At 43.6% G+C, this 13,473-nt stretch overlaps 1 protein-coding gene across 4 annotated transcripts in view; it reads right to left on the minus strand.

The window, feature by feature from the left end:
* Positions 1–13,473, minus strand: part of MECOM (MDS1 and EVI1 complex locus) — an 86,309-nt gene that overhangs the window by 41,462 nt on the left and 31,374 nt on the right. For 2 of the 4 annotated variants that reach the window (XM_032224799.1, XM_032224797.1), the window contains exon 6: positions 6,136–6,292. In XM_032224799.1, coding sequence (XP_032080690.1) covers positions 6,136–6,292 — 157 coding nt within the window. The remainder of the gene's footprint in view (positions 1–6,135; positions 6,293–13,473) is intronic. The other 2 variants (XM_032224796.1, XM_032224795.1) reach the window with 1 other exon arrangement.

The following is a 13,473-nucleotide window of genomic DNA, read 5'->3' on the forward strand; positions in this document are numbered from 1 at the left end:
CAGGGTTGAGTTCAACTTGGGGGGGGGGGGCGTGGGCACTGTGGGCATGGCCAATTCAACATCACTCAATCAGAGCTCGGGAGGGCCATGTGCGGCCCAAGTCCCTGTGCCTCACTTCCAGAAACTGGAAATGGTAAAATTTCAGTTTTTCTCACTTTACTTGGCTCTTCCTTTCTTGAGAGCCATATTTCTAGTACTCAATATTGTTGCTATCAACTTTCATATCTCATTTTCTTCAAACACTCTATCTCTTTAGTTGTGGTTTCCCAATAGCAGGAGGTTCTTCCACATTCAAAGACTTCTATTTGTTTTTTTTTTAATTTTTAGACCTCTACTCTTCACAAGGCCACAACAATACAAAAGCCCCAATTTTCCAAAACAATAAAGACAAAATTCCAGGTACAAAAGAGCACTATTAATGTTAAATATTAACACCATCAAGTGTGAGAATATTACTCCCATAATACCAAAGACATACTGAACACCTGGACTTAACTTCTAAAAATATATCCTTTTGATGCAATCTATTTTTGTCGCTGTCCTTTTCTTTTAAGGCAAGATGGACAGTCTTCTGAACCCTGAAAGCTCTGCAGATCATAAAATTCTGAGCACAAAAGTTCAGAACTAAGATCCAAGCCTGAAAATAGCCATGTCTCATTTAAAAATCCTTCAAAGTCCAACCAAAACCCAGACCCATCTAATTGTGGGATCGGATCCAACCTATTTTCTGACCTTCCCCCAAAAATGTTAAGTGTGGTTGCTTTACTTTTCTGATTCCTTTTTCTTTACACAATGATGCACAACTTACATTATTTAAAGCTTCCCTGAACCCAGAGGTTTTCCTCAACTATAAAATCTTTTGCTCAGTCAGAATACTACCATCAACCTTTAGAAGTGACGTGATGTTTAGAATCATCCATTTTCAACAGAATGAGTATGTTGGTAGTATTTTAGGTAGTCCTCAAGTTACGACCTCCGTTGGGACCAGAATCTCCTTTGTAAGTTAGGATGTTTGTAAAGTGAGTCATCATGTAGCTGAACCCAAGGTTACAATTTTTACCATGCTTGTTAAGTAAATCAAGCTTTCCTAATTGACGGTTTTTGTGGGAACCTGGCTGGGAAAGTTGCAAATCATGATTGATGGATGCTGTAATTGTTTGATAAATAGGAGCCAGTTGCCAAGCACCCAAATTGTGGTCACATGACTGCAGGTATGGTTCAAAATTCAGAAGTGTGAAGACAGTTCATAAATCACTTTTTCTGACACCACTGTAATTTTGAATCCTTGTTAAATGATGGTCGTAAGTTGAAGACTATAAGTATGCACTATAAACTGAAAACATTCCATCTTCTCATTCTCTGTGCTTCCTCCTTGTCAGAAATGATAGCAGGAAGCAAGACTGTCTTACGGGCTTTTCCAAACTTTGTCACTTCTAGATGCTTTGGGTTCCAGCTTCCAGAATATCCACCTGGGCTGGAAGCTGCTAGAATTGTAGCTAGAATTTCCACCCAACTATAGAAGATGACCAGGCTGTGGGTGGAGTCAAATGTATCTCAGTCTTGAGTCAAATGCATCTCAGTCTTGAGTCCCTTCATGACCACAAGAGATTTAAATACAGCCAACCTTGAATTTTGTTGACTCTTAACTAGCACCAATTTACTTTGACCATTAGGAATTCATATTCAGAGCATTAGGATACAATAAAAGTATATTTATTTGAACTGCCTGGATGCCTGATTTCCTGCACCTGACCCAACACATTTGAAGGGTTCCAGCTTCATGTAAGATGAAAAGATACTTAATTTGTACTGAAGACCCACTGATGGATTTGACATTGACATTAAAAGTCATATGGTCCACTATATCATTGTGACATTGCCCATTGCAACAATCATCTTCTCCCTTCAGTTGTTTCAAATTAGAGCATAAATTGCCTTACTCTCTTATCAATCAACACTATATATTTCTCCATTGTGGCCAGGAAAGCCATTATATTACATGACAAAGAAGCCATTTCTACATTCTCACTGAAAATTTTTTGGCGGCCAGACCTGGCAGTCTTACTCCATTGGTTTCTCCTTCTTCAGCCTATTCATCTCTTGGTTTAGCCAGCCTCGATATCAACCTCTTCAAAGTGTAGCACCATAAAGCAAGGGTGGGGAGCCTATGGTCTTCCAAAAGAACTGAGAGACCATTCCCAGCCTACCTCACTTCGGCTGTTCTGACCTAGGCTTCCCAAGAGCATGAAGCAAACTCCTGGTCCCGACAAAAACCCCTTTTATTAATTTACTGTGAATTCTGCTCATTCACATACAACAAAGTCTTTCAAGGGAGGATTTACAGTCACAGACCTTATCTGGGGCAGCTCTCTAGCTGCCAGGCCGATCTCTGCAAAACTTGGCAAGGAATCTCGGAGAGTTAGGAGCCAATTAAGTGAACTAATTGTCTCCTACAAACTCCATTCCCCTTTCATTCCTATTTTATTTCCTCTGGGGCCATTCGTCGTCCATTTGTGGCCTTACTCCCGAGTCGACCCCTGTCCTTTAGCTGTTCCCTTCATCTGGGAACTCTGCGCATGAGCACATTGGGAACAGGCTCCACCTGTTCATCTGCCTCACTGATGTCTGACTCTGAAGGCGGCTGATAACTGGCATATTGTTCTGGCCCCCTCTCTGCCTCTAACACAGAGCCCTCATCAGAGCCTTCCCCAGACTCCAGGACCCCCAAACTCCTCACTGTCCGAATCTGCTGCCAGCTCTGCTGGCCGCTGGCAGGCCACAACATCGGCCATGCTGGCTGGAATGGTTGAGAACTGTAATTTGTCTCAGCAGCTGCCTACTTTTCATTTATGTGTTTTCATTTAATAAAATATGCTGTGTTTTATTTTTTTAAAAAATTGACCTATGCACATTTAGAAGCAACAAATCAAAAGGGAAGCTCTTAAATGGTAAGGATTTTATATCAGCCCCTTACTCTCAATGTGAACAGCCTGTGAAAAGCTCTCATTTGATGAAGATGCACTTTTTTATTTAGGAAAAGACTGTTTTGAGCTTATTGTGAAATTAGTAATAGCCTGGAGCAAATCCAGGGTTTTCAGTGGTTTGCTAAAGAGAAACTCACTTGGTGGAATCTTCTAACACTTTATTAGTCACATCCACCAGTAGCTCTCATCTTCTTCCTGGAGCTACATTAAGAACAATAAACAAACTTACAAAAGGTTCAAAGCACAATTAGACTTAGATCCAGGAAAGAGTGCCAGAGTACACAATATAAAATGAGGTTATACAAGTATTTCCAAAATTGCCCAAGAATTTCAAATACTAAGAAGCTTCTGAATATGAAGCAAACAGAGAAATGCAACAGAGTTCTATCTTCCATAAATAAGGAAAGCTAAAAATACCCTGTGGTGAATTTTCACACACATCCCTTCCCCATATATAACGCAAATTGTAGCCACCATTGGCAGCTTCTCCTCACCTTGTGTTTTCCAGATGTCAACTGGGAATTTTGCAAGTGTGTGACTAGCACAACTGGACAGCCACAAGTTGGAAAAAGCAGAGACACTTATTCCACTGTGTGAGGGGGTTGTACTCTCTGGCGTAGATTGTTTTCTTGCAGATGTTTTGATGCACTGATTGTGTTGTCTAGTTTGGTAATGTAATGTCTTCAAAAAAGAAAAGCTCAAAGTGGATTATAAAGACCCTACAGTTCTACTCTGTGCTACAAATATTCTCTTCTATTGGTACACTTAATCTAAGTAGCTGCACTGAATAGAGGCATGAAGTGAGGAGTATGCATGGACTCAATGACAAGGAGAGAGAATCTGCCATGAGAGTATTAACCTTGGGTCTATTCATTTGAAGATCCTTCTTATGGTTTCCTTCTTTTATTTCCTTGATACTATGTCTTACCTTTCACTACTAATGCTGCTAATATACCCACAGAAGTTACTCATCACAATCTCATTTCATAGCTGTTGAGCTTCTTAAATTTCAAAAGAAAAGGCTGAGATCGATTGGAAAAACAAAGAAACAGACTGCAATTATTCCATTAACTGAGATAGCCCTTTGGAGCATTGTACCCTCTGTTGTGTAATCCACACCCACCCTTTTGACCTTCCATAAGGACCTGAGGACCTGTCTCTGCCAGCTGGCCTGGGACCCCAACAGGAGTGCACCGTTCTGGAGATAGTGACTAAATTAGGAAAGACACCCATCTCTCCCCATTATTTTGTGCTCCCCTACTGTCCATCGTTTAACAGTATTGATTACTCTTGTTATTTTCTGCCTTATTATTTTAATTGTGTAGTAGTTTTAATGCTTGTAGGCAGCTGGGAGTTGTTTCTGGACAAGATAAACAGGACATAAATTTAAGGAATGAATAAATAAACAAACTACAGTACTGCATCTCTTTGAGAGTGATAAATACTTCTGATAGCCAAGTGCAAATGAAGCCAAGAGCCAATTCACCTAATTCTTCTAGCACAAAGAAACTGATTATTTTTTTCTGTTTTGCTTCAATTGATATTGTCAACACATACCACTCAATAGCTTTGGCATCAGTTCAATTTATAAAAAATACAAATGCATATGTTTGTGTTCAATTCTGTGATAAAAAATGTCCAGAGAAATAAAAAATAACACTTTGCAGGAAGGCAGAAAATTAAAATGACATAGGACTAATGTGCTGATTTTATATAGATAACAGAATTGCCTTTAAGTAACTCCAGATTCTCCACAAGTAACATGTTTACCCATCACAGTGTGCTATTTGTGATTTAATCTTGGGGTGTTTGAAAAAGCTGGAGAGAGTTTTAGAGAGGAATAAAGTCATCATGAATCACTGGACCAATTCCCGATTTGTTTTCCTCTCTTTTTAGTTGCTCTCATTTTGTAACTCAGTAGATTTGTTAGGGCATGAGTGGGATAGAAAAACAAATTAGGAATAAGCAAATTTCATTGGGTTGACCAGGTCACAGGGATGTCAATCAAATAAACAACCCATGCATCTTCACCTGTACAGCATGATAGTCTGTAGTTGCAGTCCAGCTACAAATGATGGATTTCAAACTGATTTACTGCATTAAAACAAATTATTGCTTATTAACTGACCCTATTTGCACACTAACAAATATACCCATTTATGACCTAGCATTATGTATGAACCTGGACAAAACCAAATTATTTTTCAAACTACCACTATCTAACTGTATGTCCATACAGCCACAAAAAAATACTACATTAGGTTGAGGAGAGAATGGTGTGTGAAGGGAATGTCAAAAAGGAGTTAGCTGACCTAGAACCCAGGGAATTAAGATTAACTCAAAACAAACCCAGTTTGCATAGGATTAATTTAGTTGGATGCATCATAGGAACCACTTAAACCGAATCCAATAAGCTGTTTTGCAAACACAGTTCTCCAAGAAAGAAACTGACAGAAACAATAGCTCAAATCAAAAAGACTTTTCATTTACAGAATTCACTGCCAAAACCGGATAGCACAGAACATATTTAGCCATATTTAGCCGAATTTTGATTGGCTAAATGCCATCTACTGCTACCCAGATAGCCAATAGGGTAAAACACCTAGGAATGCCTAGAGATTTACCAATGCTTTCCTAATGAATGGCTTCATTAGGCCAGAGGTTAATCTTCAGAGAAGTGATTGGCTATTTTATTTATTTATTTTGGCTATTTATGAGCCAAGGTGGCACAGTGGTAAGAGAGCAGTACTGCAGGCTACATCTGCTGACTGCCGGCTGACTGCAATTTGGCACTTCAAATCTCACTAGGCTCAAGGTTGACTCAGCCTTCCATCCTTCCGAGGTGGGTAAAATGAGGACCCAGGTTGTTGGGGGCAATATGCTGACTCTGTAAACTGCTTAGAGAGAGCTGTAAAGCACTGTAAAGTGGTATATAAATCTAAGTGCTATTGCTATTATGTAACCCAACTCCAATCCCAGTCCACCACACCTGTTCCCCAAATGATTTCTTCTGACCCAGTTAGTGGGACTGTGCACTGCCCGGGAAAGAGAACTGACTGGGTTAGTGCTTCTGGGTTTAAATATGTTGCAGGAATAGAGCCCATATTTTGCTCAAGGATAGAAGAACAGTAGACGCTGAGCAAAGACTTACATATAAAAGGCTTGACACTGCTGTGGATATGTTTGTGCTGTTTGAGGCCTGAAGAAGTGGCAAATGTTTTACCGCACTCTGGACAAGCATGCGCACGAGCCCCAACATGCTGCGAACGGATGTGCCTCTGGAGGTTGCTGGGGTCTGTGAAAACCTGCTAGGAAATGAGTACTGATTAAATTTGAATGAGATTTGAATGCAAACAGTTGCAAAAAAAATAATAATAATCACATTTGATCTAAGACCCTTCTGGAACCAAGAGACATTTAATGAGGGAGAAAGGGAAAGGGTTGTTTTGCGGATTCAGTTAAATCAGCAAGTCAGAAAATGGGAAAGGTGACCTTGAGGGCATGTCTATGGTTATTCATTTAAAGTCGCGTCAAGACCATTTAAAAGTCATGGCTCCCATCCAAGAAAATCCTGGAAACTAATTCTGTAATAGAACCAGGGCCTTCTTGCAGCAAATTCTCAATCTTCACAAATCTACTGTATAGCTCTCAGGGTCCTTAACCAGATGCGCAAATAATTAAATTAATACTCTCACCCACCTTCCATAAATTAACTTTTCTTCCTCTGTTTTGTTAGAGAAGCTGGAATACAGTTTGTCTTCAACTTACAACCACAACTGAGCCCAAAATTTATGTTGCTAAGTGAGAAATGTGTTAAGTTGTAAATTTTACGACCCTTTCTTGTCACAGCTGTGGACTGCAGTTGTTAAGTTAGTAACAAGGTGATTGAGTGAATCTGGTTTCCCCATTGACTTTGCTTGTCAGGAGGTTGCAAAAGGCATTCAGAGGACCCCCTGCAACCCTCATAAATGTGAGTTAGTTGTCAAGCATCCAAATGTAAATCACATGACCAAGGAGATGCTACAACGGTCATAAGTGTGAAAAATGATCCTAAGTCACTTTTTCAGTGCAGTTGCAATTTTGAACAATCAGTAAGCAAACTGTTGTAAGTTGAGGACTACCTGAATTGGAAGATCAAGTCTTTTCTATAATTTAGACTATGATATCTCTAGATATCATAGACTATGATTTGGCCCTAGAGATTATCCCAACTATCCTTTATAATCTTAAGTGTTTATTTCTCTTTCACTGAATTAGAAATCATTGTCCAAAGTTACCTTCAACAGTCCCAGTTCTAATCAAGAGAGTTACATAGTTCTGATCTGGTGAGATTTACTCTCTTGTGGATTTGGGACCACAACCGTAATCTTCTCCTCTTTCTCGTCCTCTTCCTCAATTTATCTTTTTTTTAAATGATTCATAATGATGAATCATTAAAAGTTAAGTCACCATCATTTATGCATATTATTCTTAATATATATGGAATTCGAATTTCCTTTTTGTAACACCACACAGTTAACTTCATTAGCCTCAATATCCTTATTAAAAAAATGTTATGCCAGAATATGTCAAGAAGCCATATACAGTATATGAGTTTCATTTTTGACACCAATGGTTTTGACATTCATACTCTGGCACTTTGGTTGGTATAATCAGTTCTTTGTTAGAAATTAAGCATTTGATTGTCTAAATTACTATCCCTAAATTTCATAAATTAACAGGGCCCCACTGCAATTGAATCTGCAATTACAGTTATCAGTTGTGTCTGCAGTTAAACAGGTCCTTTTATGACTGTTATAGATTTTACAATTTTTACTAAGGTAATTGTTAAGCTAGTGTGACAATTTCAAAGTGAATCCTATGGATGTTAAGTGAACTTCGTAGTAGTTAATGAACCCATTGTCAGCAATGGCCATTTTTTGCAGGAACTAAAATACCAGTCTCGGGGGGGGGGGGGAGAGCATAATAAATCATGGTTAATTCGACTGTGGGATGCTGTACACATCTATTAATATGGGCTAAGTGCTAAGTGCCTACAGAGGGGAGCAGCCATTGGAACTTTGAATTTGGGAGTAAATATCTTTTTGGGGTCCATTGTAACTTTGAACTGTCACTAAGCGGCTGATCGTAAATCAAGGACTATCTTACATACATTTTTTTTTTAGCATTTTATTGAGATTTATAGGCCGCCCTTTTCCCTGAGGGGACTCAGGGCGGCTTACAATCAAAGGGAAGGGGGTGCACTATCAAAGACAAACAATATGTGAACAAAAGAAAGAAAATAATAAAAACACAACTTGCATTCAACAGTCAACACTCGGGCGGGTAAATTGGGAACCTATCCCAGACCTGATGGGAGAGCCAGGTCTTAAGGGCTGTGCGGAAGGTCTGGATGGTGGTGAGGGTGCGGATCTCGACGGGGAGGTCATTCCACAGGGTCGGAGCTGCAACAGAAAAGGCTCTCCTCCGTGTAGTCGCCAGTCGACATTGACTGGCAGATGGAGTGCGGAGGAGGCCCAGTCTGTGCGATCTAATCGGTCGAAGGGAGGTGATCGGCAGAAGGCGGTCTCTCAAGTACCCAGATCCACTACCATGGAGTGCTTTAAAGGTGGTCATCAATACCCTGAAGCGCACCCGGAGATCGACAGGTAGCCAGTGCAGCTCGCGGAGGATGGGTGTAATGTGGGTGAACCGCGGTGCGCCCACTATCACTCGCGCGGCTGCATTCTGGACTAACTGCAGTCGCCGGATGCACTTTAAGGGCAACCCCATGTACAGCCCATTGCAGTATTCCAGCCTAGAGATCACAAGGGCTCGAGTGACTGTTGCGAGGGCCTCCCGGTTTAGGTAGGGCCGCAACTGACGGACCAGGCAAACCTGGGCAAATGCCCCCCTGGTCACAGCCGACAACTGGTGGTCAAACGTCAGCTGTGGGTCCAGGAGGACTCCTAAGTTGCGGACCCTATCTGAGGGGTATAAAATTTGACCCCCCAGCCTAAGTGTTGGAACATTGGCCAAATTTTTGGGAGGGAAACACAACAGCCACTCGGTCTTGTCCGGGTTGAGTACCAGTTTGTAAGCGCTCATCCAGTTCTTAACGGCCTCAAGACCCTGGTTCATCACGTCCACCGCTTCATTGAGTTGGCACGGGGCGGACAGATACAATTGCGTATCGTCCGCATATTGGTGATATTTTATCCCGTGCCTCCGAATGATCTCGCCCAGCGGTTTCATGTATATGTTAAATAGTAGGGGGGATAAGACCGAACCCTGCGGCACCCCGCATGTTAGGGGGCTCAGGGACGATCTCTGCCCCCCGACCAACACCGACTGCGACCTGTCCGAGAGGTAGGAGGAGAACCACTGCAAAACAGTGCCTCCCACCCCCACCTCCCGCAGTCGTCGCAGAAGGATACCATGGTCGATGGTATCGAAAGCCGCTGAGAGGTCAAGGAGAACCAGGATGGACGCATGGCCTCCATCTCTGGCCCTCCAGAGATCATCGGTCAATGCGACCAAAGCGGTTTCTGTGCCGTAACCAGGTCTGAAGCCGGACTGGAAGGGGTCAAGATAACTAGCTTCCTCCAAGGCCCATTGGAGCTGGAAGGCCACCACCTTCTCCACAACCTTCCCAATAAAGGGGAGGTTGGAGACAGGACGATAGTTGTTTAAAATGGCTGGATCCAAGGATGGTTTCTTCAGGAGGGGTCTCACCACCGCCGTTTTGAGTGCGGCGGGGAAGTGCCCCTCCCGAAGGGAGGCGGTCACGACCGCCTGGATCCAGCCATGTGTCACCTCCCTGCTGTTGGCAACCAGCCAGGAGGGACACGGGTCCAGAATGCAGGTGGAGGCGCTTACAGCTCGAATGGCCTTGTCCACATCCCCAGAGGCAACATCCTGGAACTCAACCCAGTGATGGTTTGCCAAGTAATCCTCCTGTGTCTCGGCTGGATCTACTGCGGTGGAGTCCAAGTCCGACCGAAACCGAGCCACTTTGTCCGCCAAGAACTGAGCATAGTCCTCAGCCCTACCCTGCAAGGGGTCTCCCGCATCCCTCCTATTGAGGAGGGAGCGGGTGATCCTAAACAGGGCGGCTGGGCGTGACTCGGCGGACGCTACCAAGGCGGAGATGTGTGTTCTTTGGGCAGCTCTTAGTGCCCGGACGTAATCCTTGGTGCAGGTAGTCAAAAGTGCTCGGTTTGCCTCGGACTTATCGGACCTCCACAGGTGCTCTAGGCGTCTCCTCCGGCGCTTCTTCTCCCGGAGCTCCTCGGTGAACCAAGGAGGTTTCCGGGATCCGCTGACCCGGAGGGGCCGTAGTGGCGCAATCCGATTAAGAGACTCCGCCGCCGCCGAATACCAGGCGGCAACTAGAGCCTCCGCCGAACTGTGGGCGAGAGTATCAGGAATAACCCCAAGCTCCGTCTGGAACCTCAAAGGATCCATAAGTCGCCTGGGGCGGAACCACCTGGTCGGTTCCTCCTCCCTACGGTGGGGGTTTGGCCTCCGGAAGTCAAGCCTCAGTAGGCAGTGGTCTGACCACGACAGGGGTATGATCTCATTACCCCTCAGACCAAGATCACACATCCACTGCTCCAAGAGGAATACGAGGTCGAGCATGTGACCCGCTGCATGAGTTGGGCCCCGAATTACCTGGGTCAAGCCCATGGCTCTCATGGAAGCCATGAACTCCTGCGCCCCATCAGAGCGTTCACCGAGCGATGGCAAATTAAAGTCCCCCAGAACTATAAGCCTGGGGAACTCAACTGCTAGCTCGGCTACTGACTCGAGGAGCGAGGGGAGGGATGCTGCAACGCAGTTGGGAGGCAGGTACGTTAGCAGCAAACCCACTTGACCCTTGAGGTCCAACTTTATCAGCAGGGACTCACACCCGACAAGCTCCGGAGCAGGGACCCTACGAGGTAACAAAGACTCCCGGATAACAATAGCCACACCGCCACCCCTTCCCTGGGCTCTCGGCTGATGAAGCACCTGAAATCCCTCTGGGCACATCTCTACAAGGGGGACTCCTCCTTCTGTGCCCAGCCAGGTTTCAGTAATACATGCCAGGTCTGCCCTCTCGTCAACAATTAAGTCCCGGACGAGGGGAGCTTTGTGAACAACAGACCTGGCATTTAGCGACAACAGCCTCAGACCAGGGTCCTGACTACTCCCGCCATCTGGTCTTGGAGTGGGACTCATAGGGCCGGAAGGAGGGATCTCTGTGATGTAGCGAGCCCTCCTTCCCCGGTAATGGCCAGCCCTAAAGCCCCCGCCATATCTGCCCCTCCCTGTTATGACCGCAATGCTCCGACCCTCTCCCGTAGCTGTAGTTCCCCCAACCACCCCGGTGACTCCCGCATCCCCCGGCAGGTCCTCCGAGTCAAACATACTCAGGCACTCACACAAACAATCCCCACACTATGGTTAAAACACAAAAATACAACTATAATAATAATAAAAGTGGGTCATTCACACTATTCATACACTCCCATACACTCAACATACCAATTAAAAATTTGCGCAGGCGTACAAAGTCTGTACTTGGCTTATGTTGACTGTCAGAGCCAACAGAGAGTCCGGTATAATGTCAGATGGAAAAATATAAGTCTGGAGGTGTTTTCCGCCCCCCCCCAAAGGGGGGGGCGCACCCTGAGGAAAACTGAATTAGATGGAACAGAGAGTTCAGTACAGTCCAAGCGAAGGGTGGCTGAAGGATAGAATAGTTCCAGATGTCCGTTGCCACAGCAGGGGCCGGGAGATTAACCATGATGAGTAAAGTCTAAGGGTCTGATACGTGGTCAGATGGAAAAGAAGGAGAAGAAAAGGGGAGGGTGTTCCATCCACTGGTCGGGCCTAACGATCCCAAAGGGCCCCAATACATGGTATCATTTTAGCAAACTGAATTAAAGGCTATTGAACCCAGATAGGCTTCAGATTAGTACTGTCCCGTTTACAAAAAAATGAACAACACATCAGATAAAACTTTATCTACAAAATTTGCCTCATCAAGGAGAAGCCTCAGTCACAGTCCTTTTAAGGGCATTTTACCTTTTATTATGTAGCCATGGATCATTTATACATGAGGAAACATTTCAATGCTACACTCTTAAAATGAAAGTGGGATAGATCTCTTTTATCTCATATGTGAACCAGAGCAAGTATATTTTAATATCCATTTTTATTAAATTCTGAGATTCTTTATTGTTTTAAACCTGCGAAATATTTAATATCTGTACATCAGAAAAGTGCATGTGTTTTATTTTAAAACACACATGAATTTTCCTGCATAATGAATAAAAGAAGAAATGGAACAAAGCTACACTGAACATAAAATCAGTGAATAATGTTGAACTATCTTAACTTGAAGCCATCATATTTACCAAGAATGTTGTGGATTGGTCTGTGAGTTGAGCTCAAAAGGACACTTTATGGATTAATATAGAGGATTTTTTTTTAAAAAAGGTAATCAAGTATTTGATACATCAAAGAGGTTGTTCACCGTGCATTTCAGAGCTGAAGGCTATGCTGTCCCAAAGGTGTTTTTTTTTTTCAAAAGGCAATTGGACTTTGTTTTTCCTTGAAGACGTTTCGATTCTCACCCAAGTTTCTCCAGTTCTGACTGAATGGTGGAGGATGGAAGGATTTATATTCCTTGCAGTCATCTGGTCGTTATCACTCCTTCTGAGAGTTGTTGAGGCCACCTGGAGGTTTGTCTGTGCTGAATAGTGACAGACTCGGACAGTGAGGAGGTTGGGGGTCCTGGAGTCTGGGGAAGGCTTTGATGAGGGCTCTGTGTTGGAGGCAGAGAGGGGACCAGAACCATATGCCAATTATCAGCTGCCTTCAGAGTCAGACATCAGTGAGGCAGATGAACAGGTGGAGCCTGTTCCCAGTGTGCCCAATGTCACTATTCGGTCACCTGAATAATGCAAATGAGTGCGGGGCCATCTTGGAACAGCTGAAAAGACTGTGTTGTAAAGAGGAAATAGGTGGTGTCATACCCCTCTCCCTCTCTTGAGAGAGGGCTGTTCGGTCTTAATGTACATGGCCTCTTTGACGCCTCTTTCAAAACAGAGGTCCTCTCAAAGTCCAGAATGCAGACTTTGCTATCTTCAAAACAGTGGTCTATGGTCTACTTGACCAATTTGATCAAAAGAGGGGGAGTCAGCAGTTCCAAGAAGGTTCCATACCCATTTGCTTTATTCAGGTGACCCAGAAGGCAGAAATAAATCTCCAAGTGGCCTCAATAACTCTCAGAAAGAGTACTAATGACCAGATGACTGCAAGGAATATAAATCCTTACTTTTTCCACCATTCAGTCAAAACTGAAGAAGTTCTTAGATGAGAACAAAACATCTTCAAAGAAAAACAGTCTAGTTGTCTTTAGGGGGGAAAAAATCACTTTTGGGACAACCATGACCTGGATGGCTGAGAATCTCCATAGACAAAAAGATTATGCTATTATTCTAAATACTACAAAACAGAA

The sequence above is a fragment of the Thamnophis elegans genome, chromosome 10, assembly GCF_009769535.1.
Source record: "Thamnophis elegans isolate rThaEle1 chromosome 10, rThaEle1.pri, whole genome shotgun sequence".
In the NCBI taxonomy this organism is placed as follows: Eukaryota; Metazoa; Chordata; class Lepidosauria; order Squamata; family Colubridae; genus Thamnophis; species Thamnophis elegans.